General features: G+C 33.5%; 1 protein-coding gene across 7 annotated transcripts in view; it reads left to right on the plus strand.

The window, feature by feature from the left end:
• GK (glycerol kinase) overlaps positions 1 to 26,703 on the plus strand; it is an 88,450-nt gene that overhangs the window by 31,164 nt on the left and 30,583 nt on the right. For 4 of the 7 annotated variants that reach the window (XM_069065651.1, XM_069065647.1, XM_069065648.1 and 1 more), the window contains 9 exons: positions 1,433 to 1,509; positions 3,713 to 3,850; positions 10,405 to 10,514; positions 11,439 to 11,505; positions 14,821 to 14,838; positions 16,343 to 16,378; positions 16,693 to 16,760; positions 21,632 to 21,674; positions 22,226 to 22,306. In XM_069065651.1, the coding sequence (XP_068921752.1) occupies positions 1,433 to 1,509; positions 3,713 to 3,850; positions 10,405 to 10,514; positions 11,439 to 11,505; positions 14,821 to 14,838; positions 16,343 to 16,378; positions 16,693 to 16,760; positions 21,632 to 21,674; positions 22,226 to 22,306 (638 nt within the window). The remainder of the gene's footprint in view (positions 1 to 1,432; positions 1,510 to 3,712; positions 3,851 to 10,404; positions 10,515 to 11,438; positions 11,506 to 14,820; positions 14,839 to 16,342; positions 16,379 to 16,692; positions 16,761 to 21,631; positions 21,675 to 22,225; positions 22,307 to 26,703) is intronic. The other 3 variants (XM_069065654.1, XM_069065649.1, XM_069065650.1) reach the window with 1 other exon arrangement.

Raw genomic sequence — 26,703 nt, forward strand, 5'->3', positions numbered from 1 at the left:
TGGGAAATAATGGATTTTTAAAGGAACTGAAAAATAAAGCTTGCTACACTTAATCAAACTAGTTACCAGTTAATACCCAAATGTATTCTAGGAAGCTTGTAGAATCTCCTTCCCTGGAGTCTTAGAAAGAGAATATACAGTCATTTGACTAGGATGTTGCCATTATTAGGATGGAAGGGTTAACGATATGTACTTGATGACTTAATATTATAAAAGATGGAAGAGATCTTAGAGATCAATGAGTCTAATCCCTTATTTTTTAGATAAGGAAATTAATCCCCAGATAGGTTGTTACTTGACTTGGGTCACAGAGCTGGTGATTGAAGAACCCAGATTCCTTATTCTAGGACCCTATATGCCACAGTGCCTCTAGGTATATACTTCAAGGTACATTATAATTATAGTGTTCTAAAAAATGTTGACTGTGTTGGAATATTGTATAATAAAAGTAATGAGAAGTAATTGTAAATCTTCAGTAGAACTAGAATAGCTTGGGGAATTCCATTAACACTTTTCATAGTTGCTTTATGCAGCTTCTGGTCTTTAAGTTACCTCTCATGAACCAAAGTAGAGATGCCTCTGACCAAAGTGAAATTTTTGTTTAGTGAAAATGATTTTGCTGTTTGAAAACATGAATAACCTCTAAATTGTAATTATTTTTGTTTTAGCTAATAAAAAAAGAATGAACTTTGACTCTTATGGATGACAGTTCTGTATGTATGTTGTTTAATGGGTCAGGAGACCAATTCACTCAAGAGTATTTAATGTCTAAAAGAATGAATGGCATGTTTCCTTCTCTAAGTCCACTAGAGTGATCCTTAGGAACTAGAATTCAGAAAGAAATTTTGGAGCATGCTGTGTCCTTGTTGATACTTTGCACAAGGTGTTGTCCAGTGGTCAAATTGGACTGCTTAGCCTTTTGTATTTATTTTAAATTTGTGCAAATTCATTATAGATAAAAGACATTCCATCTTTATTTCTTTTTTTTTTAAGCAATTGGGGTTAAGTAACTTGCTCAAGGTTACATGGCCAGTTATTTTTGGGTGTGGTACTAAGTATCTGAGCCCAGATTCGGTCCCCAGGACATCCCGACACTGGGGCTGGTGCTCTTACTCACTGAGCCAACTGGCCGCCCCTCCATATTTACTTCTAATCAAAGAAGACTGACATATACAAAAAGTTATTTGGGACCTGATATAACAGTCTTCTAATTTTTGAGATTGTAAATGTGTATGAAAAACTTAAAAACTATTTCTTCATAAATTGTCTCCATTCTGATATATTTCCTTTCGTAATGAATATAAAATTTTGTAATTTTAAGCTTCCTGCAATTTATAGAAAGTAATCAGTACACTACTTTGGACATTGACCTAAAAAAACTACCACTTTTATTTATAATGATCTTTCATATGTATTATATTTTGATTTCTAGTGTGGCTTGATCTAAGAACCCAGGGTACAGTTGAAACGCTAAGTAAAAGAATTCCAGGAAATAATAATTTTGTCAAGGTAAGGGGTATTTACATGAGTTTCTTTTATAAAAGGTATATTTCTTGAAATGAAGATTCACAAATTTAATTGAGAGGATTCCTTTATAGGTCCTTTGATTTATCACCTGATTGTCCAAGATAATACAGGACATTGCAACAGTTTTTGCTACTAATATTTCAAACTTCACTAAGACATTTGTAACACCTTGTATGTAGTAGAAGAGGCAGGTTCCCTCAGAGATGTTTTTCCAGAGGTAACCAAGGCCAGGTCAGACTCAAGGCATTTGCAGATAATTTGCAGAACAGAAAACTCTAATATATGAAAGATTAAAATACTAAAGATGTGAAAGAAGATCTGAAGTCACTTCTGATGATTGTATACCCCACTATGGATGCATTTGACGACTCAATTCCTGTTTTCCTTTGTTACTGACTGGAAAAAAGGAAAAAAAAAGCATCTGTGGACTTTGATTAGGCCTGTAATCTTCTGGTTTCAATGTTTTGGTTTACCCTGCTTTAGGCAGGGCAAGGAGAGCGGGGAAGTTAGAAAGATTTTTTAATCCTTTTGTTGGATTCCTCTTTTTTTTTTCTGTTTCTGTCTTCCTGAGATACATGAGAAATAGCTTTATTATTTTTATTCTTTACCATGGAGTAAGAGATATGCCAGCTTAAATTTAAGAAGATAGCATTTCCCCCCCAGAAATTAAGTTCTGACCTTCAGTTAATTTAACCTAATGACAACTTTCTAATGGTTACCTTAGGAATAGTTTTTGGTTTTCCCCCTTTTTCTCTCTAGTGGCATTCTTGGGTATTTTCTTTGGTTCCATGTTCCATTATTAGGGCTCATAATCAAGGTAAGCGGTTTTCTCCTTTAAAAAAAAAAAAGACCGCAGATGGGCCAAATGTCTGTTGTGAGCAAAGTTCTACATTACTATTGGTCCATTGTGGTTCTTTTCAGTTTAGAAACTGCTTTCTGCTCCAGGTCTGAAAGTTAGTATTAACTCCCCCTTTCAAAAGACAAAAGTTTTTTTTTTTTTTCCATCCTGTCATTTTCAGAATCTTTTGCATTTTTTCTTCAGTCATGAGACTCAAAAATGATGTGTATCACCTTGCTTCTCTCCTCTCCTAACCTTGTTAAAATCTTCTGTAGGTTTTCCCACCTATGATTCTTTGCCCACAAAAATTTTTGTCATATTTTGAACATTTTTTCTTTTATTAGCAATTGGGGTTAAGTAACTTGCTCAAGGTTACACGGCCAGTTATTTTGTGTGGGTGCCAAGTATCTGAGGCCGGAACCGATCCCGGGTCTCCCGACGCTGGGGCCAGCACTCTTACTCACTGCACCGCCTGGCCACCCCTGAACATTTTTTTCTAAACAAAATTCAGGTAACCTAGAATGAAAGCATCTTAATTTCAAAATTGCATTTCTGTAATCCATTATGTTTGTTTACATCTTACACTGAAGCATAACATTATGAAATAAAGGGTAATTTGAATTGATTTGGTCAAGTGACCAAATACACCCATTATGTATTTTACAATGTTGCTACTGCATGGAAATTATAAAAGACATGGGACCTCACTCTTCAGAAAGATGGAGAAGTATATATGTTTAATATATCATGTATTAAAAATATGTTTTAATAACCTTGTTCACTGTAGTAAAAGGTTTTATATAGAGTAGCTGATTTATAATCTTTTGTATCTAGTTGATTTTCATTTAATTCTTTATACCACTTACCACCTATTCAATATTGTTTAAGGCACTTAGCATATAATAAGTGCTATAAACTATAGTATCACATTTTCTGGTTATGATCTTGCAAATTAATTACATCAAATTCTAAATCAAATGTTAGTTTCATGAAATAAATGACAAGAACATATCAGTAATTCCTAAAGAAACATAGAATACTTGAATAGAAACAGAAGAATACATAGAAACTTGACACAAATAACAAGTGCTTGCTCTCAAGATTATTTAAAGCTAATACCTATTTAATTTTTTTTCTTTACTTTGTGGATGATCTTTGAACCACAGACATCATTATAGCCTTTGTTCATGAACATGATTGTTTACCAGTGCATAAAGTGGAAAAACCAATGTTTTACTCATTACTGTTGTTTTAGTGAGATAGATTATTACTGTTTCTACAGAGCTGTGGTTTATTTTTTTAACTGTTGTAAAAGAATCATGGTAATTGATTTTTCTCATTTTACAGTCCAAGACTGGCCTTCCACTTAGCACTTATTTTAGTGCTGTGAAACTTCACTGGATCTTAGAGAATGTGAGAAAAGTTAAAAAAGCAGTTGAAGAAGAAAGAGCTCTTTTTGGTACCGTTGATTCATGGCTTATCTGGGTATGTTTTTGTATATAAGATAGCATTGGAGAGAATCTTTTTGGCTATTCAGAATTTCATCTTATAAAATTTTTTATTCTCTATTTAAAAACAAAAATAGTTTACTAGGTATAACACATGCCTAATCTATTTGTTTTAAATATATTAAGCACTTAACCTTTTTAAAGTCCTATTTTGGTACTGTATCATGGCCCATGTGGAAGTGCTTAGGTTCTTGTACTCTACGCTATAGAAGAGAGTAAGTTTAGCAAATTGTACAGCTTTATCAGCAAGTATTTATTAGGTGACTACAATATGCCCAACAACCTATAATCCCTGACGATACAAGTACAAAGAAGGAAGCATTCCCTACTTGTAGGCAGCTTATATTTATAGGGGAGACAAGCACACATATAGACAGTATAAGTCTAAAGAGAATAAATGTAAATATGCCTTGTAATTTGGGAGGGAGGCTGCTGACAAGTAGGAATATATCTGAAAAAGTTACATGCAGAAGATGATGCTTGAGCTGTCTCTCTTTTTTTTAATTTATCAATTTATTTGTTTTCAGTTTTCAAAGTTCACTTTCATAAGTGTTAAATTTTCTCCTCCTCCATTCCCAAGGCATCATGCAATTTGATATGGGCTCTACACATACATTCCTATTAAACACATTTTCATATTAGTCATGTTGCATAGAAGAATTAGAACGAGTGGCAGGAACCATGTGAAAGAAAACAAAACATAACAAAACAAAACAAAAGAGAAAATAGTCTGCTTCACTCTGCATTCTAACTCCATAGTTCTTTCTCTGGATGTGAATGGCATTTTCCATCATGAATCCTTTGGAAATGTTTTACATCTTTGCATTGCTGAGAAGGACTAAATCTACCAAATCAGTCCTCACACACTGTGGCTATTACTGTGTGTAGTGTTGTCCTGGTTCTGCTCATTTCACTTAACATCAGTTCATATAAGTCTTTCCAGGTTTTTCTGAAGTCCACCAGTTCATCATTTCTTATAGCACAGTAGTATTCCATAACATTCATATACCACAACTTGTTCAGCCATTCCCCAGTTGATGGGCTTCCCTTCGATTTCCAGTTCTTGGCCACCACAAAAAAAAAAGCTGCTATAAATATTTTTGTATATGTGGGTTCTTTTCCTATTTTTATGATTTCTTAAAGGAAAAGAGAACTCTTATGAGGCACAAGTAAGAAAGAAGTATATTCTAGGTATATGAAATGGTCTGTACAAAGTCAGGAAATTGGGTATCATGTGTGAGGAACAGGACAGCATATTGCAAGATGGACAGTAATAACTAAAGAGTCTGAAAAGAAGCATGGCTAAATTGGAAATATTTTGCATGACTACATGTATATAATGTATATTAGATTGCTTACTTTCTTGAGGAGGCAGGGAGGGGAGGGAAAGAAAATGGAACTCAGAATTTTAAAAAAATGAATGTTAGAAATTTTTCTTTACATGTGATTGAGAAAAAATAAAATAAAAATTAAATGAAAAAAAAGTTCACAAAGATAATATGTAGCCAGTAAATAAAGTTATGAAAGCTCAACAGAGGAGTTTATATTTTAACCCAAAGGAAATAGTGAGCCACTAGAGTCAATTAAGGATTTCATGTAGTCACTTGAGGAATATTACTTTGGGACGACTTTGAGTACACTACTGGAAATTTTTGATGTCCATCCTAATTAAGTTTAGAAAGATTTGTCACTGTCAGTGTAGATACTTGGTGATGAAGTTCTCTGGCCCTGGTCATCCATGAAACTAAATTAAACTATAAAGTGTTCCTCAATCTTCTGTAGCTTCCAGTAATAGTGGCAGAAAAGGAAACAAGGTACTAAGAATCCCATAGTTTTGAGACAATCTATGGACATTAACCTCGGTGTTAGTATTTTAAACATGAAATCCTTGCCTAGTTATTGAGTGGATATATTTATGAAGGAACTGAATTATATCAAATTTGACATGTTTGCTGTAAATTAAGCTAGTAGATAAAAGGAAACTGGAACTGAATAGAAGGTGTGTCCTAGGCTGTCCTTGGATTCAGAAGGGTTGGTTTTGCCTTGCATTCAAACGAAACAAGAATCTTAAGACTTGGTCATTTCATGTAGCAGCTTAAGATAAGGATTGCAAAAAGTAAGCTGGGAAAATAATAGCAGGGTTATGTCTTCATTAATGCCAACACAACATCCTTAGGATTCCTCTTCTGTAAAATGAGGGGAGTTAGACTCAATTTCCTCTAATGTTCCCTATAGCTCTAAATCTGTTTGTCTGTTGCATATGATAAGGAAGTAGAGAAAGTAAAAAACTTGAGAAACTTCAGTTGAAATCAGTATATACTTTAATACTTGACTGACTTTAATGGAAAGGTGGGAAAAAGTGCAGATAGTGAGAAGTTTCTTGCTACTATAGTTTAGAAGCAAGAAATGAGAGCCAAAGCTATGTAGATTATATAGAAACATTACAGGCATATATATCACGAAAACTTTAAGAAAAATCAGGAAGCACTGGGTATGACAAAAAATGAAAATCAATTTTATTTCAACAAGCAAGATGACTCAGTAACGTGCCTACTCTGAATGAGTTGTGTACCATCAGAGAACAAATTTGTTAGAATAAATATCAAAATAAACATCAAATTTGAAGAAATAATAAAAAGGAGAAGATGTGGGCCCAACCTGACATATTTAACCAAGACATTGATGCTGAAAAATGAGAGATAGATGAAAGACCATATTGATGCTGAAAAATGGGAGATAGATGAAAGACCATATTGACACAAACTTATCACCATTTTTGAAGGATATTTAGTTGATGAAAATCATTAAATGGTCATAAGACCAAGAAAGCCTATATATTGCTTCAACCATCAGATTTCTTTGCCTTGCAGAGAAATGATTTCCAAATGCAATATTAGTTTAAAAATATAAACTTTTTGCAAAATCTTAAAAATAGAGTAGTGGAATACTGAATATTAACTCATAAAAACAGTGAAACATTGAAGGGAAAAGTAAATTTACAGAATAGTAATATTTGGATGGCTGAGGACTAAGACCAACTGAGCAAAGTAAATCCTGAGGACATTTAAATATGAAATTGGAAGGTTAATGGCCAAAAAAAAATAGAGGGAAAAAGCTTTTGCATATTTTTGCAACTAGCTCTTTTCATCCTCAATGACAGTGGAACCACCACATTTGGATTCTATATAACAGTTGTGCATATTCTGCATAAAGAAATTGGAGATAGACCTTAAGAAAAAGCAAAGATCGGGAAATGTAACCGGGCTAGACCAATTATAAAAAGGGTCTTTGCTAGAGATGGCATAGTTGTGAGGATATTGAGGGACCAATCTGTAATCTAAAAGAGGGCAATAGAGGCTTGAGGGGAAGATTTAGAACTTATTACCAAAATAAGGGGATTCACATAGCTACTTTTTAATTTCTACAAAATTTTTATGAAACTATGATCTACACAGGCATCTTGTAAATTTTTGATGGAAAGCATGAGAAGGGAATAGACAAAACTTTTTCCAGTGATGTGTCCCTCTTTTAGATCCCCTGTCCTGATAGTCTTACATTTTACTGAAAGGTGTAGCAAGTAACTATAAGGGCCCACTATTGATTTGATTCTGTAGAACAACCATGTTGTCTAAACTTCTTCCTCCAACAAGATAAATCCCATACTATGTCAAAATCATACACAGTTCTTAAAAAATAAAACAGAAACAAAACCAAACTTCTTTCCTCTTCCTATAATAGTACAAGAGGATCTTTTCCATCATTATAGAGGAGGTCTGGAACAAAGTCTAAATAAAAGAGTTTTCCCCATCATTTGTAAGATCTTCCAGATCTATTTGTGAATCACATTGTCATCATTAGAGCAAGCACTAGAACTGCTCAGAGCTTTCTAAGTGAAATCTATAGCCACTAAAGAGTTTGGTTTGAACAAAATTAAGCAAGAACAAATGGATGAAGTACTCTTATTGTCTGTATACCAGGGCTTCTTAATCTTTATCCACTCACTATCCCCTTAGCACCAGATGGGTTTGTGACCCACAGTTTAAGAAGTACGAGACCATGATGTGCAATTAGATGAATAACTCATAGAATTGGTTCCATCAGTACATGCATCTTGGACAGATACTGTTTATGGAGATATGATGGGTTCAGAATTAAATAGAATCCTAAGTAGACTCTTGGGAGAAGAAGGGAAGGATAGGAAAGATCAACTTCCCTTGGAAGACATAGATATTTATCAGAGTTACAGATTACCTAGCTGCTTAGCAGAGAAGGCTGTGGTCTGTTTCAAGCTTATTGACATGGATCACTTATTGGGTGACACTTAAGCCTAGGTTTTGGTGGAGTGTTCCACCTCCACTTCCCCTTTAACCTTCTATATTTTGTTATGAAATTCACAGAACATGTCTTTGTATATGTGTATATTCCATATGTATATATCCATATATACATATGTAACTATACATCAATGTTTTAAGTACAAAATAATATATAGTAGTCACAGCTTAGCACACACAGATGCCTACCACACAGCAGGCATTTATAAATGTTTGATGTGACTGATTTATAGAATTACTGGTTTAAAAAATCAGCAGCTTGATTAAATAAATAATGTATAAAAGCAGAATCTTTGTTAAAATTGCCTTTATTGGAAATTATATTTTCAACTAATGTAATCAAAATTAGAGAATTTATAATTACTAGTTAATTTCCCTTGAATGGCTTTTCCATTTTACCAAACCAAATACCAATGGTATTTTACCATTACTCAGTCCTCCAATCTTTAGGAAATACTATAAAAATTGTGAAAATTAAAATTAGCAATAGGACAGTTAGTGGAGAAGGTCACTACATCTTTGGAAGTCTCTCTTCTTACCTTTTTGTTTTAAGTCCACCTGCAGATGAGCGCAAAAATACTAAATACATGAGAGAATACCAAAATATGCTTGTTTTCTTGAATCAAAAGGCATTCCAGGGAAGGATGAGAATTGTATACGTAAACACACAAATATGTGTGTGTGTATGAGTTAATTTGAAACTCTGCAAGATACAGCTTCCTGCTGCCTGCTCCCAAGAAACAACAGAACTTTGCCTTTGAAACCATTGTCTTTCTAATCAATATTAATCTACTGGAGAATTCTTTTTTCTTCTGTTATACTGACTCCCAAATCTACATATGTAGCCAGTATCTTTCTCCTGAACTCTCCTCTCACATCACCAACTGCCTGTTGGCCTTTTCCAACTCGATACCACATAGTCATCTCAAATTAATGTTTTAGAATTTTAATCTCCCACCCCCCACTTCTTTTTGTTTTTGATTTTTCAGTTGAGAATACTACCATCTTTCTAGTCACTCAGTTTCAGTCATGGGTGCCTAAAGGCACCCATATAATCTCAAGAGTTTTCTAAAACTACTAACTCCTTCAGGCCACATGTATTGGTCAGGTGCCTAACATGTATATGTGTATGTATATGTATATGTATATCTATGTATAAATATGGAGCTGAAGAGATCATCAAAAGGATAAGCTCTAGTGAAAGCTAATGAGCCAAGTTGGAATGTTTAAAAAAAATTGGGATTAGAGTTGAGAGGATGTAAAAAGCCAATGATGAGCTGGGATTAAAAGTACTTTTGAAATAGTTTGGTCTAAGTCATAAGAAATTAGTTTACTTCACAAAGCAATCTTTGAACATCATATTTTCAACCAGGATATAACACTTGTTAGCCATGCGTATTCCTACATTCTAAAAGGGGTTAGAATCTGATTCTCAGTGCAAAAAAGATTGGATTTTTTCCCCCTATAGTCCAAGAGTAGACACTAACATGGGCTTCTTTGTATATCTAGAGGTGGAAGGATCCTTAGAGATCTCCTATAATCAAAACACTTTTTGGGGAGACAAGACAGGTAGCAATATTTAAAGGATGGATTACAATCAAAAAACCTTTCTTTGACCAGGGAGACTAGTTAAAGTACTGTATTTGTTAGATTAGGCATAAAGTTTGAAAGTCTAAAGTAGAGTGGTAATAATAGTAAGAGAAATGGACAGGAAGAAGGATATCCAAGAGTCATTGCAAAGAAGAGAATGTATATTCATAATAAAACTTCAACATCAGAATAATAACTAAGGAATAGGGACTGGACCTGTGATTCCATTAGTATAGGGAACTCTTAAGGGAGGAAACTCCTACCAATACTGATCAGCTCATCAGAGAGATAAATGCATATCCATATGCCACTGATGAATACATTGCTGCTCTGTTTACCTTGTAAGTAGTATGATGAACAGAATTATATCTTGCAATGATTATGCAATGAAAGGTTATAAACCAAATATTTTGGACTAGAAAGACAGGGTGTGATGATTATGTGGTAAAATATGGTATTAAGATTTTGCAGAAAATTCAGTAACAATATTTTGTTGGTTAATCAAAGTCTTAGGTAGCAATGATTCAGACTAAATACTTTGTAGAGAAATCTCAATAAAACCACAAGTAATAAGCATGTTTTTTTCTTATCTTTCTGTTCTTTCCAGAGTTTGACAGGAGGACCTAATGGAGGTGTCCATTGCACAGATGTAACAAATGCCAGTAGGACAATGCTTTTCAACATTCATTCTTTAGAATGGGATATAGAACTGTGCGAGTGAGTTCTACTTGGGGTTTTATTAATTTAAAGTATACTTTTAAAAATTACTTGCAAAGATGTACTTTTGACATTTATAATTTATTGGGTCTTATGATTTGATTACATTAACATCATATTACTCAAATATAATGACACCTTGTCAATGTTTAATTAGTGAGATATTCATATTATCTGATTATGGTTCAATAAATATAAAATACTGCATGGTGACTACTTCTTAAGGAAGATTCTTTTAGTGTGGTACTTCAATCTGTGTGTTCCTTTTAAATATGTTTTGAAGATGAAGTAATAAATACCAAATAATGTGTAATGATAATATGTAGCACTTTATAATTCACAAAGTGCTCACAACAATGCTGTGATATGGAAGAGTGCATGTATTTTTATCTCATTTTGTGGGTGAGGAAACTGAGGTACAGAAAGGTTAAATAAACTTCCCAAAGCCACATAGTGGGGCATCTAGGTGGTGCAGTGGATAGAGTACTTGACCTGAAGTTGGGAAGACCTGAATTTCAATCTGGCCTCAGATATTTACGAGCTGTGTGACCCTGGGCAAACTACTTAACCTCCATTGGCCTCAGTTTCCCCAACTGTAAAATGGGAATCATAACAGCATCTTCCTCGCAGGATGTTGTGAGGATCAAATGAGATAATATTTGTAAAGTGCTTAGCACAGTGCCTGGCACATAGTAGGCCTTGTATAAATGCTTATTCCCTTCCCCTAGTAAATGACATGACCAGAACTGTGCTATGAGATACTGTCTTTTGACTAATCTTGGGACCTTGAAACCATGCTTGGTTCATTCCTTACTGTACAACTTTGTGTTCAAATACATTCCATATTTTCTAGTTTTTAGGTAAAATGTTGCCAAGTATTAAATTAACAATGACATACACCCCTAAATATTTCATTGTTTTTAGGTTTTTTGAGGTTCCTATGACAATACTTCCAAATATCCGGAGTTCTTCTGAGATCTATGGTCTAATGGTAAATAATTTTTTAAACATCATTATTCTGGATTTGAAAGCCAAATTTAGTTAAATCAAGTTTAACTAGCTTAAGTGATTTGTAAAATTTTTAGTTACTTCTTTTGGGTAGTGTATGAGTAACAATGGCAAACTGAGTTTAGTAAAAGCCTGAGTTCTACTACCAAATCATTTTGATAAGTAATTCATAAATTTTAAATGGTCATGATGAAGACAGATCCTTTTCATAGCATTACTAAAATTGTAAAGATGCTATAAGAACTTTCGGTAGTCAGCTTTTGGATTTTATTTCTTTAATTCAAATAACTTAAATTATTGTAGTCACTTCTCCTAATGACAAGAGGGAGTTGCCACAGCATAAGAATGCTTTTCTCCAGGCAGTCACTTTTTTAAGTGAACAACTTCAGATTATGTATTGTGAACTTAGTAGGTCTGGACAAAACATTCACCAAAAACTAATATCAAAGAGTTTTCTGATTTGTAGCATCATAATTTAACTGATCATCTTATTTATTAAATGCCTACTATGTGCAAAGTATTGTGGTAAGTCCTAAGGAAGATTTAGATAAGACAGTCACTACTCACATGGAGCTTACAGAGTAATAAAGGGATAGGACATAAACATAGATTAGTCTAGTACATTAGAGACTGCTATGTGAGGTTCAAGGTATGGGAGGGGTTTACTGACTTAGGGCAGTTATGGAAGACTTAAAGAAAGATGGAGCATTTTAAAAGGTAGGACTGCAATAGGTGAAGAGGGGGAGTATATTTTAGACATAGGGAAGAGTGCAAGACAGTTAGGAACAGAATATTTTGGAGGACAGTTCAAGTGAAAGAAAAGGGCCTCATTGAGGACCTTGAATGCCAAGGCAAATGAATTTGAACTTTATTTTATAGGCAGTGAGAATGTCTGAGCAGAGAAGTAATAGATTTATTCACTAAGATTATTCTGGCATGAATATGTAGGAATTATTTGAGAACAGAGAGAGAGGAGATGGGAGGACCTTAAAGGGGAGTGATTGTGGCAGTAGGAAATAGATGGGGGGATGGGGTGGGGAGTAGTAGTAAAAGATGTTGCAGGGGTATTATCAATTTTGACCTTATAACTGTATATAATAATAGGGTTAAGAAGAGAAGAATCAAAGATAACCCCAGGGTTTTGAATTATGGTGCTGCCAGAAGTAAAAATAGCAAACAGAGGAAGGTTTAAGAACAACACCAACAAATAAAAATTCTATTTTACTTATTATGTCTTTATGTTGGTATCACATGTGAAGATGCTCTGGAAGCAAGCAGAGATACAGACTGGAGTTCAAAAGAGAGGTCAAGACTAAAAATGTAGATTTGGTAGCTCTATATAGAGATGACTGTACAAGCAATAAGAGTGAATAAGATAGTCAAGGAAGAAAGTGTAGGGAAAGGCAAGAAGAACCAAGGAAAGCTCATTAAAGATCACTCATTACAATTCAGGACACAAAAACAAGCAAAGCAGTTTTGTTGTCATGTTAAATTTGACATAACTTTTTGAAAAGTATGCAGTGTACTAAAGTTCACAGTTTCATATACAGTCCTTTCTGTTCTTTGTATAAATATATTGAAATGTTCATGCTTAATTTACAGTAAAGATAATTTAATTTTTCTTTGATTGTTGGATGAAAACAGAAGTACAGGAGGCTTTAAAAAAAAAGGATTTGAGACACTTTTTATGTTTGGAGAGAGATTTTTTTTAAGGAAGTCCAGTAGAGAAAAAGGGTCACTCATTGTCACTCATTGCTGGGGCAATATCCTGGAAGAAAAGTGAATTGGATGTAGGATACAGGAAAGTATGGTTATCTGTGTCCAGATGGGAGATAATGGATTCTAGGAAGTTCTTAGGATTATTGAAGGGCAAGTAAGGGAATTGATGTCAGATGACATCAGTTTTCTCAATGAAGTGGGAGGCAACTTTATCTAAGTGTGAGGCAATTGAAGGTATGGCAGGAAATGAGAAGATGAAGACAAATTTAGAATATTTGCTGGGGAGAACACTAGAAAGTTGATAAGAGAATCTAGGAGGATTTTCTAGCAGCAGAAAGGGTTGTATACTATAAATGTATGTGAGTTTGGTTTAGTTTACTGACTTTTCTCTATTGTTACATAGTAGTGTTGAAGGTTAAATGGAGAAATTGGATGGCTGGAGTTGCCCAGAGATAAGGATTCATAAGTCTGGAAACACAGGTCAAGTGGACAAGAATTATAGAATGACCAAGACACATTAAAGTTGCAGACTTTGAGATTAAGGCTGGGTATGGAACCAGGTGAATCAAGAAGAGAGATTAGCTGAAAGAATAAGAATGACTCAAATTGTGTGTGTGTGTGTGTGTTTATGAAGTGAGACAATAGAGAGTAAGAGATGGAAGGACAAGAAGTCGTGGTTAGAGAATATAATTCCCAAATTCTGGATTTCTAAAAATGACATAATTCATTTTTACAGGTTATGAAGTCAAATCAACAAGCATTTGCCTGGCACTAGGGATACAAAGATAACAATGAGACAGTCTCTCACCTCAAGGAGCTTACATTCTAGGGAGAGGGGGTGACTACTATACTGTTTACACTGAGCAATAACATGTGCAGAAATATGTATACAAAAAATAAATTTAAGATACTATAGAAAGACAGCTCTAGCAACTGGAGATAACAGGAATGGTCTCAAGTGGGAGGGGGCATTTAAGCTGAACTTCAAAGGATACCAGGAATTCTGAGAGGTGGAGGTGAAGGGGGTAGTATGTTACCACCATGGAGAACAGCCTGAGTAGAGGCAGAGACCATAGATATTGTTATCATTGAGGAAGAGCCCTGGGTCAGCCAATTTGGCCCAGCCAAATTCAGCAATGAAATATTCCTGAATGTATTTTTAGTTTTTAAAGAAAGTTTCCAATTACAAAAAAAACTGAAATTCAGTTTGGAGATGGAATACAATTATGATTGTAAGAAATTATTAAAACATTTCTGGTTATTAAAAACTTCATGAAATTTTACTTTGATAATAGTGAATTGACATCCTAAATTAAGGAGATTTTAAAAAGTAATTTATGTGTATAAATTTTAGGCAAATAAGGGAGAGTATACAACTGTTTTAATTGCTAATTGCTTATCTACATACTCTATGAAATTACAGAGGAGCTGTCATTGAACCAATCAGAAGTCAAATACATAAAACCATGCACATGAGAAATTGTTTCAGAGAAAGGTTGAACAACATTTAGATTAGCTAATTTTTCTTTTGCATTTGAAATGTGTCTCTGTCCCTTTTCTCCCTTCTTGCTGGCTGTAGAAAATCTCTCATAGCCTGGTGAGTAGGTCATCTAACAATTATCTTCCCCATCCATCCACTTGGTAAAGATAACAGTGTATTTCCACTTATTTTAGGAAGACAAATATGTTTATGAAATAATTGGGTGTATTTAGAATTTCGTGTGAGCAAAATTGCAATGAATTGTACTCAGGAATTTTTTAAGCAATTGAGTATTTAAGGGATTGTTTTTGTTTCTCTCCCTAAGTTTAAAGGATTAAGAGTCTTTTTGAAGTAAATCAAGTAGCTTCCTATTGAGCTTCATAATATGAATTATGAATACTTTAGTTATAAGAATATTATAAAAATTAAAAGTTGTTATTTTTCCTTTTTTTACATTGGATGTAAATAGTATCTGGATGCCTTAAGTAATTTTCTTAATTTTACCTGAATAATACTTTGTATCCAACATCTAAGGTGTGCCAGTTGGAAATACACTGTCACTTTCTATGCATGCTTCACCAAAGTTAGATTCTTATAGTCCACAAGAGAATATCCTAGATTTTAGGAAGCACAATTTTTCTCATGTTATTTACTGGTAGTAAGATTTTTTGTTTTCCTCTTCATTCTTTTTTTTTTACTTTTATTAAATTAATGTCTCATCATTGAAGTGTAAAGTCATTACGTATATTTTAAAATGACAGCTCATTATTTAACCAACAAGAGTGATCCAAGTAGCATTTCTTCTGTTCCTATTAAGAAAGATTTTATCAAATTTGTCATTGGGCATATTGAAAATAAAAGAAAATAAAATTTGGTAAAGTGCCAAGTCATTCATCATCCATCTTAATTTAAAATCTTGGTTTGGTTTTTTGGCTATATTTATGAGATAAAAAAAACTGTCCTGTTCAATAAATATATTTTACTTATCCTAACCCAAGGAATAATGTGGTCAAATATTTCAGTCAACTTCTAGAAAGAGTGATTATTATCTTCAAAACTGGACCAATGAGTTGGATATAAATCCTTAAAAGTAAATAATGTATCAAACTGGTTTAGCAATTGGTTGCTTATTTACTGAAGCTGTTTATTATACACGCAACATTTCATAAATCTTTTAAAATACTGACTTTTTAAATGGTATTTGTTAACCATATAATGAAATCATAGAATTCTAGAATTTTAGATCTGTAGAGAACTTTATAGGTAACTTAGTCCCACCTTCTCATTTTAAAGTGAGGAAACTGAGGCCTATAGTGGTTAAATGACTTGCCCCAAATCACTCAGATAATTTTCATGGGACTAGTACCAGCACTCAGATAAAGTGAAAATTTGAGTCTCATTTTGGTGTTCTCTCCACTCTGCCATACCATGGTATTGCTATTGTTCTAGGTGTTCTTTTGGGACATAGAAATGTACAACCTATGTAGTTAGAGCACCTTGCTTTGTCTTGTCTGCCTGTTCACAAGAGCATGTGACTTTTTTATGTTGATCCTTTTGTAACACATTAATAAGGTAAATAATTTTAAATTATATCATAATTGTATTTTTTATATTTCATTAGAAAGCTGGGGCCTTGGAAGGTGTGCCATTATCAGGGGTGAGTTTTGTGCTAAATATTTTATTTTACCTTTCTTTTGATAAACCTTTTCTGCAGTTAAACTCTTTTCCCATCTAGACTCTCCAAAAGTAATGAGCAACAATATCGACTAATTTTTCTTGTCTTACCCTCCTTTGTCATATCCTTTATCAGTTAATGATAGTATTGAATAATAAAATACTCAACAGATGGAATGCAGAAGGAAAAGCCTTTTTCTCCCTTTAATTTTTTGTGTAAATAATCTTCTAGGAATTGTTTACATTGTTCCCATTGGTGGCTTTTTGTTACCCTTATTTATACATTTTTTCTTTTAGTGCTTGGGAGACCAGTCTGCTGCTTTAGTTGGACAAATGTGTTTCCAAGATGGACAAGCCAAAAATACGTAAGTTGTAGGAACAGAACTTAAAACGTCAATTGTGGTCTAGTTTGGAGTTTGTTGTTGTGTGGCACTTTTAGCTTTGATGTGTATAAATACTGAAAGTAGTCAACTTAACATCTTTAACATAGAAACGTTCTAATTCTTTTTCTTCTTGATCTGTACCTTAGATATTTAATTTCATAAAACATATTACAAGTACATAATAAATAATGAGCCCAGAACTATGATTTAATTAATATAGGCAACTCCATCAATTCAAACAGCTTGTACAAGTTTAATGATTTGTTCTTGGTCACACATTTATTATATATCAGAGGCAGGACTTAAATTCAGCTCTTCCTTATGACAAGACTATGGCAAGCTTCCTTTGATACACTAAAAATTCATGAATGCCTTTAAAGATATTAATTAACTATAAGGATTAAGATTTCCAACCTTCAGTAAAGCAAAGCTCTGAGCCAATGGCACTTTATTAAAGTGTCCTGGGTTTTAGTATATTAGTAAATAGAAGTAAATTGTTTAAAAGCACAGCATTTCAAAATTAATGAGAATCACAGTTTAATAGTCACTTTTTGATAAATCTTCTTGAGTTACAAATCTAGATTTTTATAGGGTTTGTTAGTATTGGATTTCTACTAGTAAACTTACTACTTCCAAGTTTCTCCAAATTTGAAAGTAGGAAGTAAAGAATAAGTTCAAAACAATAATTTAATATATTTCCTTCTCAATCATACAACTCATAGATGTGGAACTTATTTCAGTATATTTGTGGTATCTTCCTGTAGGATGTGAATTTTTTGTTTATTTTGGCTTTTAATGCTGCTGTAGAAATGTATAATGTTTTTGGTCAAAATATCTTTTTATTTTTATTTACATTAACATATGATAACTTAAGCTGATCTTCAGAAGCATGCTTAATCTAAAGCTTGTGTAAGATATTAAATAAATTTGGGTTTACTTTCTTATAGTTCTGAAATAAGTACTTTCTTATAGTTCTGAAATAAGTACTTTCTGATAAAGTATATTACTTAAATATGATTACATATTACATATTTTCTTAAAAATTAAAACTTGCTAAAATAGGTAATTAAAAATGAACTTACAGGGAGGAAATAATTAGTTTTTAAGTTATAACATTAGTTAGGACATTTTAATGTTTTTTGGTTTACAAACCACTTTTCTTAGATCAACCCTACAATGAAGGAACTCTGGGCCTGCAGTTAGGAAGACCTGAGTATAAATTTAGCTTTGAATATATACTAGATGTGTGACTGTGACCAAATCACTTAACCTCTTGTTTGCCTGTTTCTTCAACTGTACAATGGGGATAATAATAGCACCTACCTCCTAGGGCTGTTGTGAGGATCAAATGAGATAATAATTATAAAACACTTAGCACAGTGCCTTTCACATAGTTGACACAATATGAATGCTAGCTATGATGAAGATGATGATGATAATAGATATGGAGTTTTACCGACGAGGAAAGCTAAGACTTAGGTTAAGTGATTTTTTTTTCATAGTCACATAATGACTAAATATCTAACACGGGTCTCAAAATCAGACATCTGACCTCTCCTGCTCCTTGTTTGATACACTGACTAATAGGACAAAAAATGAATTTCCATAGACAGTCTGACCAATTACTCTGCTTCTAGACAGATGATATTCTAAATCTAATCATTGTAGTATTCTATAATTTAATATAGAAAATATGAATATTTTCTAATTCCCTGAGTTATCTACACGTAGCAAAATAGTTGACATTCTTCCCTATATCTAATGTAATCATTGGGAAAAGTAACGGTAAGCATTTGGAGTTAGTGTGAAAGATATGACAACTGATTGGTGATTGGGTGAAACAAGTGTCACAGTTTTGACTAAGGCTAACTTACTTAGTTTAAGGCTAGGACTACTCAGAATCTCTTATGGGGTTGCCTGCTTCTGTTCTGTTATCCTTTTATTCTTCCTACTATTTTGCTGTTTTCTTCATATTTGTTGAAGTGGAGAGAAAAAGACACTGTCCTTTCCCAGAAAGCTATAAAAAAAAAAATAAACTATCAGTTTTCTGACAATAATGCCTTAAATCATTAAGGGTAGAAGGATTGATCTAAGATCTATGATCCTGAGCCTATGTAGCTAATTACTGCTTTTGACTCTTTTATTTTATTTTTTAAAATTTACTTTTAGTTTACAACATTCAGTTCCACAATCCCTTGAGTTTCAGATTTTCTCCCCTTTCCTCCTCCCCTCCAATGGCAGCATGCAATCAAATATAGGATCTACAGATGCCTTCACATTAAACATTAGTCAAATTGTAAAGAAGGATTAAAACCAATGGAGTGAACAATGACAAAGGAGAAACAAAACAAAACAAAAAGAGAGAGAGAGAGAGCAAGTAGTTTGCTACAATCTGCATTCAGACTCTAGTTCTTTCTCTGGATGTGTATATCCCCTTCCATCATGAGTCTTTTGGAGTTGTCTTATAACCTTGCATTGCTGAGAGGAGCCCAGTCTATCAAAGTTAGTCGTCATAAATACGATGTGTCTGTAATTGTGTACTAAGTTCTCCTGGTTCTGCTCTCCTCACTGAGTATCAGTTTATATAAGTCTCTCCAGGTTATTATAAAGTTCAACTCTTTCTATTGTGAAGAATGTGAATATAATCTTAAAAGAACTATTTTACTTGTGAATAATCTTGAAAGTTTTATTTTCTGAATGTAACAATATATTGAGAATAATTGTTAATCATGTAGAAAAATATACTAATATTTTGGAATTTTTATTATTTAGAGTTTTGGATCTTTCTTTGAAATTATTGCTATTTCATCTGAGAATTGATACATAAAACTTTAATATTAGTCATCATTTTTAACTCATTATGCAAAAAATATAGGTGTGTTCTTGACCCCTGACAAGCATTCAGCAGATGAAATTCAAATATAGTATCTTTGGGATATAGCAGTTGAGGTAATGATTTTTAGATGCATTATAAATACTAAATTCTCTGTATTAATAATTATAGGGCAGCTAGGTGGCATAGTGGATAGAGTTACGATCTTTTAGTCAGGAAGATTCATCTTCCCCATCTTCACATCCAGCCTCAGACACTAACTTTGTGACCCTGGGCAAGTCACTTAACCATGTTTGCCTCAAGTCTCTCATCTGTAAAATGATCTAGAGAAGGAAATGGCAAACCACTCCAGTATCTTTGCCAAAAACGAAATCCTGAATGAGGCCACAAAGATTCAGACATTACTGGAAAATGACTGAACATCCAGTAACATTAATAATTTATAGAGATCTATCTAGCTAGCTAGCTATCTTCTATCTATATGTCTATCTATCTGTCTGTCTGTCTGTCTTTGCAAGCACTTTAAGATTTTCAAACCACTTTACAAGCATCTCTTTATATCCTCACAAACCCTGGGAGTGTTAGGTGCTATTATAATCCTCATTTTACACATGAGGAAATAGGCAGGCAGAAGTTAAGCGCAGAGTCACATAGCTAGTAAGTGTCTGAGGTAGGATTTGAGTTTGGGTCTCCCTGATTTCAGGTCTAGTACCAGTATGAAATTTGGCAAGGTTTGGTGTGTGTGTGTAAATTTTTACTATTGTGTAACTTATGCTCAGTTTCACTGAAAGACTAAAAGAGTTAATTGTTTAAAACTGAATTTCCCATTGGTGAAAATGCAAGCTAATTCTACTTGAATGAGAAGAGATAATAGTTGACCCTGTTTTTCTTTATTCTTATTCAGAATGTTGATCTCAGAAAATTGTTCTCTTGAGCTGATAGTATAAAAGTTCAAAATAAGGTTGAAAAATTAAGCATCCATTGGAATTTGATTTAATATTCTGTCAGCCAGAATAAGCTTCCTGTAAATTCTGACAGCAGTTTTTAGCAAGGCTTCAACTGCTGGAAACAACTAGATGCTTTTTAGGAGCCCCCATCTCAAGCTTGCTTAAGTGCATTAGCAGAAAAATGAGAGTAGTAGCAACAGGAGTGTTAGCTTACAGTGACTGTGCCCGTGAGACTCCCAGAAACAGAGTACAAAACTTTCATCATTAACTTCAGGTTTCAGATATCTTCCCCTGATTTCTATTTGAATCTTTTTCACTTTATTAGCTGCCTAATGTAAGTGAAATCTACTTGTCAAGGTGAAAGAATCAGGCTTGTGATGGAGTTCAAAAGTTAATATTGGTGGATATTAGCTGCCACCTAAAATAGAAATATCTTGACCCTTTTCTGTTTCTGTTTGAATCTGCTATAATACTGCTGAACAAGATGTTTCTCAAACACCTTACCCTGACCCTTGCTCCAAGAACCAGTTGGCCATAGTTGCAAGGAACCCCTGTTACCTCATAAGTGTACAAATGCTAGAACCCAGAGAAGTAGTTCTACTGCTGAATAAATCTATTGTTAATAATGTATGTTCTGTGTAATTTGGCAGCCAAAAAATCCCTTTGTGATGGAAACTTAGTTGTCATTCAGTAACGTAGATGGCATAGATAACTCATATTATGAATAATAAAGTAGTTGATATTTATTTGTTTGTTTTTTGGTAGTTGATATTTAAACACAGCATTCCTTTGACAAAGAAATTAGAAGTAGCCTTTAGGAATTTTATCTCAAAGATGTATTATTAAAAATGGTAGTTGGGTTTTCATAAAGAATGGGTCTCCTATTTTTTCCCTCAAGATAATTTTCAAAACTTTTTTTTCACTAAAAGATGATTCAGACATAACTTTAGAACTTAGCAAGGGCTTTAATAAAAAATTTTGTGACAATGAATTAAATGTTGGTTTGGTTAACTGGTTAGGATTTGTCTTAAGCAAAATTGCTATATTACACTTTTCCTTCCCACCAACTATAGGTATGGAACAGGTTGTTTCCTACTATGTAATACAGGCCAAAAGGTTAGTTATTTTTTTCTTTATTATCAGGGCCTATTTTATTTGTGAAAGCAATAAACTGTTAAGCATAATTTGTTACAAAGCTTTTTAAGTGTTTGGATCTTTTAGGTGTGAATAAATATCATTTTTTAAGGTGCTGAGACTAGTGAAACATGAAAAATCACAAAATCTATCTATGTTGGGAAGAACAAGCACTTATATACTTAGATTTTTATATGTGGAAGAATAGAAAATAAGGGGCAAAGATCCCTTATTAAAACTGATATAAACTGAAATAAATGTATTTCATTTAATGTTATTTATAATACTATTTTTTAAAGTAGCCAAAAGTAAGCTTAGTATGGGGAAAATATATATCTCTCTGTATCTCTTATCTAGATATCTGTATCTATCTATCTATCTATCTATACACATATACATATATATGTATGTGTATATGTTTGTATGTGTGTGTCTGTATGTGTATAAATATATATTTATATGTATAACTATTTCAACATTCCTTTTTTTAAAAATAACATTCTTTAACCTTAAAATATTTCTGTTTTGTTTAGTGTGTTTTTTCTGACCATGGCCTTCTTACCACAGTGGCTTACAAACTGGGCAGAGATAAACCAGTATGCTATGCATTGGAAGTAAGTTTGTTTTCACAAACTTTTATGACATAATTTATCAAAACATTACGATATATAGTGATTTCTAGAACCTTACCCAAAAATCTTAGTGAATAACTTTGGAATGTTGATGTCTGCTATAAATAAGGATTTTTGAAAGGTAACAAAAAAAAAAAATAAAAGGTATCTCTTGATTAAGTGCTCTCTGCCCCAAGGAAAATCCCTTTCGAGACAGAGGGCCATTCTCCTTACTTGTCTGTCCCCTTGTGATAATCCATTTACTATAGTACTTAGTAATTTAAGATATGGAGAAGGAAATCAAGAAACTTTGAAGAGACAGCACATACACACAATTGGTTTCTCCAAGTATATTTAATTCATAGTAGAAGAAATTAGGGAGCAGAACTGAGTACTTGGGTATGATAAGCTCTTAAACACATTGCCACAGACATGTTAAAAACAAAACAACATGTTCGTTTAAAAAGTTTGGCATAATTTCTTTATGAATTACTCTTAAATTCAATATTGCTTTATTAAATGATTTATGCAGCTGACTTAATAAATAATTGACTTCTTATACTGTGCCACCTATATTCAATCTAAAATTTTAGAAATTACTACTATTTAAAATACTCTGTAATTTGCAATCATTTCTTAGGTGTGTAAGAGCTTTAATTTGTATTTCATATGTTTTCTTTTTGCCACATTTTATAAAGCATAATGCTTTCCTAAATATATGGTAACTCCATTGAAAAGTTTGTTCTCCCTCATCTGCTCTGTGTCCCTACAATATATAGATCAGGCCTGTACAACATGTCACCCACAGGCCACTTGCAGCATGCAAAATGATTTTGGGTGGCCCGTAAAATGTACAGGATCCTCTACATTTTTTGCAGGCTGCCTAAAATCCATTGGTGTGCCACAAGTGGCCTGTGGGTTGTAGGTTGTACAGGCTTCGTATAGATTTTATTGACACTTAAGAATAGATTGCTGTTGTTCACTTGTTCTCCTGCTCAAGTATTCACTTTTTTGCTTCTGTTTAATTGTTTTCTTCCCCCTATGTTGTGCCTATTCAGTACATAAATCAACAATAGAATAACTTGAATTTGCTTTGTAAGGGATTTTAGTGACTGGTCATCTGATCTAACCTCCATTCAGTCTCTTAATTCCAATTAAACAGGGAATCCACCACCTCCTGAGGGAGTCCATTCCACTTTTGCATATTTCTAATTATTAGAATATTTTTGCTAACATTAATCCTAAATTTCACCCATTGTAACATGTTCATGGCTATCATTTGCCACCTGAGACTTCTCTCTTTAGTCTACATCTCCTCAGATCCTTCAACTATTCAATATACGACATCACCATCGTGGTTGTTCTCATCTGGATATTCTCCAACTTATTAAATCACTGTAATAGCTTTCAACTATGATGGCCAGAGTTAATAAGCAAAATATTCCAGATATGATGTGAATAGGGCAGAACTTAGAGCACTCACCTCCTTATTATTGGAACTCAGTCTTCTCAATACAACCCACATTCACATTAGCTCTTTTGATTACTGCATGATACTGATGGCTCTGAAATTTTAGTCCCCTAAAACTCTTCTTTTTGCGGGCACTCTATTCTACTCCTAGATTACCTCTCCATTTATTACACTTATGAAGTTAATATTTCGAACACAAATATAACATCTATATTTATCCTTATTGAATTTTATCTTATTAGATTGAGTCCAATTCTCTAGCCTTTTTCTGTCCTATCATCTACTATGCTAGCTATCTCTTCCAGCTTTGTCCCATCTGTAGGTTTGATGTCATCTGGCTGTTTATCCATGTCTTTAATACAATGTTAAATGAATAGCCCAGAGTCAAGCATAGATCCCTGAGGAACCTGCCATGTTGGCATATATTTACTCACTGAGTCTAGCCATTCAACCAGTTTTGAATTCATCTTATTGTGTAGTCTAAATTTTCTACCTTTTTCACAATAATAATATATTCTTTTTATTTTTTATTTATTTTTTGCTTTTTGGAGTGGGGAGGGCATGGCAATTGGGGTTTGGGGGTTAAGTGACTTGTCCAAGGTCTCACTGCCAGTAAGTGTTAGGTGTCTGAGTCCAGATTTGAATTCAGGTCCTCCTGACTACAGGCCTGGTGCATTAGCTGCCCAATAATAATAGATTCTTTATCAAAAACTTTGATAAAATCTAAGTAAACCACATCTTCATCATTCTTCATTCTCCTGATAATCTTGTAGTAATCTTGTCAAAAAAGTAAATGAGGTTAATACTTGTTTTTGATGAAACCATTCTGCTTTTTGAAATCACTGCTTTCCTTTTTAGATGTTAATCAACCATCCAACCATCTCTTTAATTGTCTGTTGTAGAATTTTTCCAGCATTCAAAGTCAAGATCACAAACTATTTTCCACCCCCCCACAACTAGAACATTTTACTTTCTATATTTTTAGCCCTCATCTTATTCTTAATGGTCTTTCAACAATTACATATGGTAAGTCAGTAATCACATCTGTCAGTTCTTTCTGTACCCAAGGATGCATTCCATCTATTCCAGGTGACCTTAGTTCATCAAAGACAACTAGGTGCTCTTTTAATCATTTCCTTCTTTATCTTAACTATCAGCCATTAACAATTTTTGTTAAGTCATTTCTTGTATAAGGTCTCCTAGGCAGAGAAAGCAGAAGCAAAACAAGAATTCAGCATTTCAGCCTTCTCTTTCTGTCATTCCAGCAATCCCAGGCACCGGTTCTTTCCTTCTTCCATCTTCTTTCTTCTGCTAGCTTAAAAAAATAATAGCAACAAATACTCTGTTATGCTTAGCTTCTCTCATCTTCCTCTCATTTTGAGTTTTACATCCCAACATTTTTTTTTTAAAGCAATCAGGGTTAAGTAACTTGCTCAAGGTTACACGGCCAGGTGTTTCTGGGTGGGTGCTAAGTGTCTGAGCCCGGATTCGATCCACAAGTCATCCCGACAGTGGAGCCGGAGCCGGTGCTCTTACTTGCTGTGCTACCTGGCCACCCCGCCCAACATTGTTTTTACTGGACTCTGTGCCCAGGTCTTCTTACCTCTTACATTCATCTTCCATCTCCATTTTTTTTTTAATGTAAGTTGTTTGAATTCTCTGTAAATCATTATCCAGTCTCAGATAAGTCCTGTTTTTCTTCATTGAGTTTGTATCTACAGAATTTCATTCTTGAGTTTCATATCCATCCTCAGGACTTCCCTATATCATTTAAGTGCTTGGGAACTGATCTGCCCTGCCTTTGAACCCTTTGAAATTTTAAAATTTAGGCTACATCTCAAATTATGCCTGACTTTACTCTCTTTTTCTATTACAAAATTTAGATCTATTACAAAATTTAGTAGTGACAATTGGACCCAATATAGAATTTCCCCTTTTTGATTCTTATTTACTTTTAAGGGTAAAATTATCATTAAAGTAAGTCAAAAAGATATCAGTTCTTTTTCTTTTCTGACAAGAAAGCACTCCAGCAGATGTCCAGAAAGTCTAGTATCACAATGATAGCATGCTTCTAGGTTAGGCTTTTGATCTGTTTTAGACTCCTTGTTTGCTTCCTTTATCTGGTTAGGTAGTCTATAGCATATTCTAGTAGCAAAATAGCTTCTATTTTTGCCTTCATTGATCTTCAGCCAAATGGTTCTTCACTATGCTACCCCCTTCTAGTTGTTGCTCCCACTTCACACATTTACTTAAACTGTTTCTTAAACTACTTAAACAAAATTTTATCCCACTAAGTAAGTCATAACGATATGTTATGTATAAGATACGTATATGTATAAGATCAAATTTGCTTCCTCATGTTATAATCTCTAATTCTTATTGTTTGTTGCATAAATTTTAGGCCTTAGTGTAAAGACTTTTAAATGTTCATTGGTTTTAGTTCTGGCCTTTCTTGTCTTGGATTTTGTCTACTGTGAACTTTGGTGACTCATAGTGACTTGTTGGTGTTAGATACAAATACCACAAAGTCAGTGAAGTTACTGCAAAATACTCCATACTAATCTAGATTCTCATCTTGTTCTTTTTAAAGCTTCTCAGTGTTTACATTTAGTCACCTAAACACCTCTTTAAGATGTTTTTATTCAAATGCTTTATTAACTTCTGATTTACATCATTCATTTCCTCCAGATTTTGAGTTACAAATTTTCTCCCCATTTTTCCCATACCCACTGCCCCAAAATAGCAGTCCCACAGGATATCCCCTCCTCCAATCTGCTCTCTCCCATGTCCCTTTCGACTTTTCCAGTGGATCTCTTTGCCCCAGTGCCTATATATTTTATTTCCTAATTACATGTAAAAAAATATTAATAATAGTATATGTGTATATATATATATATATATATATATATATATATATATATATATATAT

The sequence above is a fragment of the Petaurus breviceps genome, unplaced genomic scaffold, assembly GCF_028583685.1.
Source record: "Petaurus breviceps papuanus isolate PSGF00001 unplaced genomic scaffold, PetGlider_PUasm1.0 90696, whole genome shotgun sequence".
Classification (NCBI taxonomy): Eukaryota; Metazoa; Chordata; class Mammalia; order Diprotodontia; family Petauridae; genus Petaurus; species Petaurus breviceps.